Source organism: Alosa pseudoharengus, unplaced genomic scaffold (genome assembly GCF_046254945.1).
Source record: "Alosa pseudoharengus isolate Yale_2024_CS ecotype anadromous, Long Island Sound unplaced genomic scaffold, YU_APseudo_1.1 YU_APseudo_1.1_scf_1, whole genome shotgun sequence".
Lineage (NCBI taxonomy): Eukaryota > Metazoa > Chordata > Actinopteri > Clupeiformes > Clupeidae > Alosa > Alosa pseudoharengus.
Window position 1 is genome coordinate 31121595 of NW_027468564.1, and position 2500 is coordinate 31124094.

General features: G+C 42.2%; 1 protein-coding gene across 1 annotated transcript in view; it reads left to right on the forward strand.

Annotated features, from left to right (window-relative positions):
* Nucleotides 1-2500, forward strand: part of LOC143125264 (adhesion G protein-coupled receptor E5-like) — a 22509-nt gene that overhangs the window by 8802 nt on the left and 11207 nt on the right. Inside the window, exons 4-5 of the mRNA XM_076286604.1 lie at nt 644-772; nt 1887-2021. Coding sequence (XP_076142719.1) covers nt 644-772; nt 1887-2021 — 264 coding nt within the window. The remainder of the gene's footprint in view (nt 1-643; nt 773-1886; nt 2022-2500) is intronic.

Below are 2500 nucleotides of genomic sequence, written 5' to 3' on the forward strand. Positions count from 1 at the left end.
TTCTTTGAAAGTTGAGCAACACAATGCACTTAAGTCATTCCTTTCGAAGAAGGATGTATTTGCCGTTTTGCCGACCGGATACGGATATGGTCGTAGCGCTGGCCTATTGCATGCCTAGGCAGTTTGAAAGACAATTCTCTGCCCGCCCCTTGGATTAAGCGAGGTGAATGGTTCGATTCCAGACTATACATTTCAATCATACAGGATGGCCCGCCAGGCTATTTAATGCACACAATGGACACAAAACACAAAAGTCTCTTCTACGGGGCTATTTATTTCATTCAAGATTAGAGTTTTTGTTGTGGTTGTTGTTGACGGCCCATAAATCCGGGGCTATCCCCAGAGGATCCGGGGCTATAGCCCCGAATGCCCAGGTCTAACGATGCCACTGCACACGACACACAATACAACATGATGACACACAATACAATATGATGACACAAAACCAGGGACATAGGCTATTCAAGTGTGAAAAAATGTAAATCTATGTGTAAAACATAGTGTGTTTTGAAAGAGAGTTTGATTGTCTAAGTGCTATGTTGTTGCACACCAGTCTAGTGAGTGGACAAACACACCATGCACATACAGTTTGCTTGATTGCTTGTGTTCATTTGTTTAACACATTCTTACATCCTTTTCTCAGATAAAGATGAATGTGGTGAGTCTGTGTTCCCAACGTGTGGGCTGTATGGTAACTGCACAAACACACATGGCAGCTACACCTGCACCTGTACTGAAGGGTTCAGGAACGATAACTACAACTTCTGTGAAGGTGAGTGTGTGACTCAGGCCCGCTAGACACCAAGCTGAACACTACAGCTGCTGGTCTGGTCCTTAGCATTATTTGCTGAACGTGCTGGACATTTCTGTGAACTGATAGACACCCTCCAATGAAAGGTTTTTAAGGTTGTTAACATGTCCATATGAAATATAAGACATCATGAGTGAAGTAGGTAGTCAATGTCAATGGCGCAGATTTCTGCTTTGGATCTGCGGTCGACCCAATCACAGATTCAGTAAGCAAATTCAAACTGCAGTCCTATAGACCTCTGAAGTCTGCTTACAAAAAAGCTACCATCTTTGCCCGTATACGGATATCTGGTATCTTGAGATTTTTCCTGTGGGAAAATAACATGGAGATTTGTATTATCGCACCTTTTAAGCTCTCACAGTGATGAAAAATGTAGAAGTTTTGCTCTACACACTTTTGTCCTCTGTCTTCGAGTGGATACTGTAATATCCGGTACGTTAAGACAGCACACTTTGATTTTTCCTACAGTACTCCAGAGCTAACTTGCAATGCAACTTGCCATACTGTAGGTAGTTAGCTTCAATTAACACCTGGATCTCATTATATGGGAAAAGATGGCAGCTCTAAGGTTACTTTTTGTAGGCAAACTTCAGAGGTCTATGATTGGCATAAGGGTGATGAACCAATCCTGAGGTGGGACAGTTCTTCGTAAAAGATGGCAGGCAAACTAGCTAACGTGTCAGCTGCAGCAGCCAGTAGCAGATGAACAGTGTGTGGAGAGAGAAGGGATCCAGACACTTTAAATTTCTTTAACTTTAATCACACACAGTTAATTTTTAGCCATTTAAAGGCCATGAGGGGATATAAGGGTGATTTAAGGGTGCTGGAGTCTGTCTTTAAAACACACAGTTTCACTTAACTTTTACTAAACACTGTACAAATATCATGTGGAGCTACAGTAAGCCATGATACACTGTACTATACTATAATCATAATATTGGTAACCATAATTGGTAATACTGCATATTATACAAGGTGATACTGTAATAATGTGTGTGTGTGTGTGTGTGTGTGTGTGTGTGTGTGTGTGTGTGTGTGTGTGTGTGTGTGTGTGTGTGTGTGTGTTCTGATGCAGATGTGAATGAGTGTAATACGAGTCCTCCTCTTTGTGGCCAACATGGCAACTGCTTCAACACACTTGGCAGCTACAACTGCACCTGTCCAGCGGGGTTCAGGAACCAGAACAACGACACCAGAGCCCATTGTGAAGGTGAGGGTGTTGGTCAGGAAGATGGGGTTTAGGCCTACATCTATGGTCTCAGGTCAGGTGGTAAACAGGCAATCTAAACACTAAAAATAAACATAAAATATTATATACCATCACTTTAAACTGAACTTGTGAATATTACGGAAAGACACAAAATATCAAAATGTTAAAATGATGAATTAATACAAGTATAACTGAATAAAAAAAAGAGTTTGGACCACAAGTGGCAAATTGTTACAACCAGCCAGTCGACCATCCAAAGCGTCAGCAGACCGTCAGATCTGCCTCCAGTGTGGCGACAGTGGTCCGCCAACCTCTTGCTATCTGGGCAAGTTGGCTCATGTTGCCATAACAATAATAATACAGAATATACATATGCATATAAAGCTAAAAGTGGTGTCTATGTGAGGGCGTGTGAAAAACGGGGCTTGTGGTCCAAGTCCACACAGGATGTAGCAGCTAGGACTCAGTGAGGGGAAGTG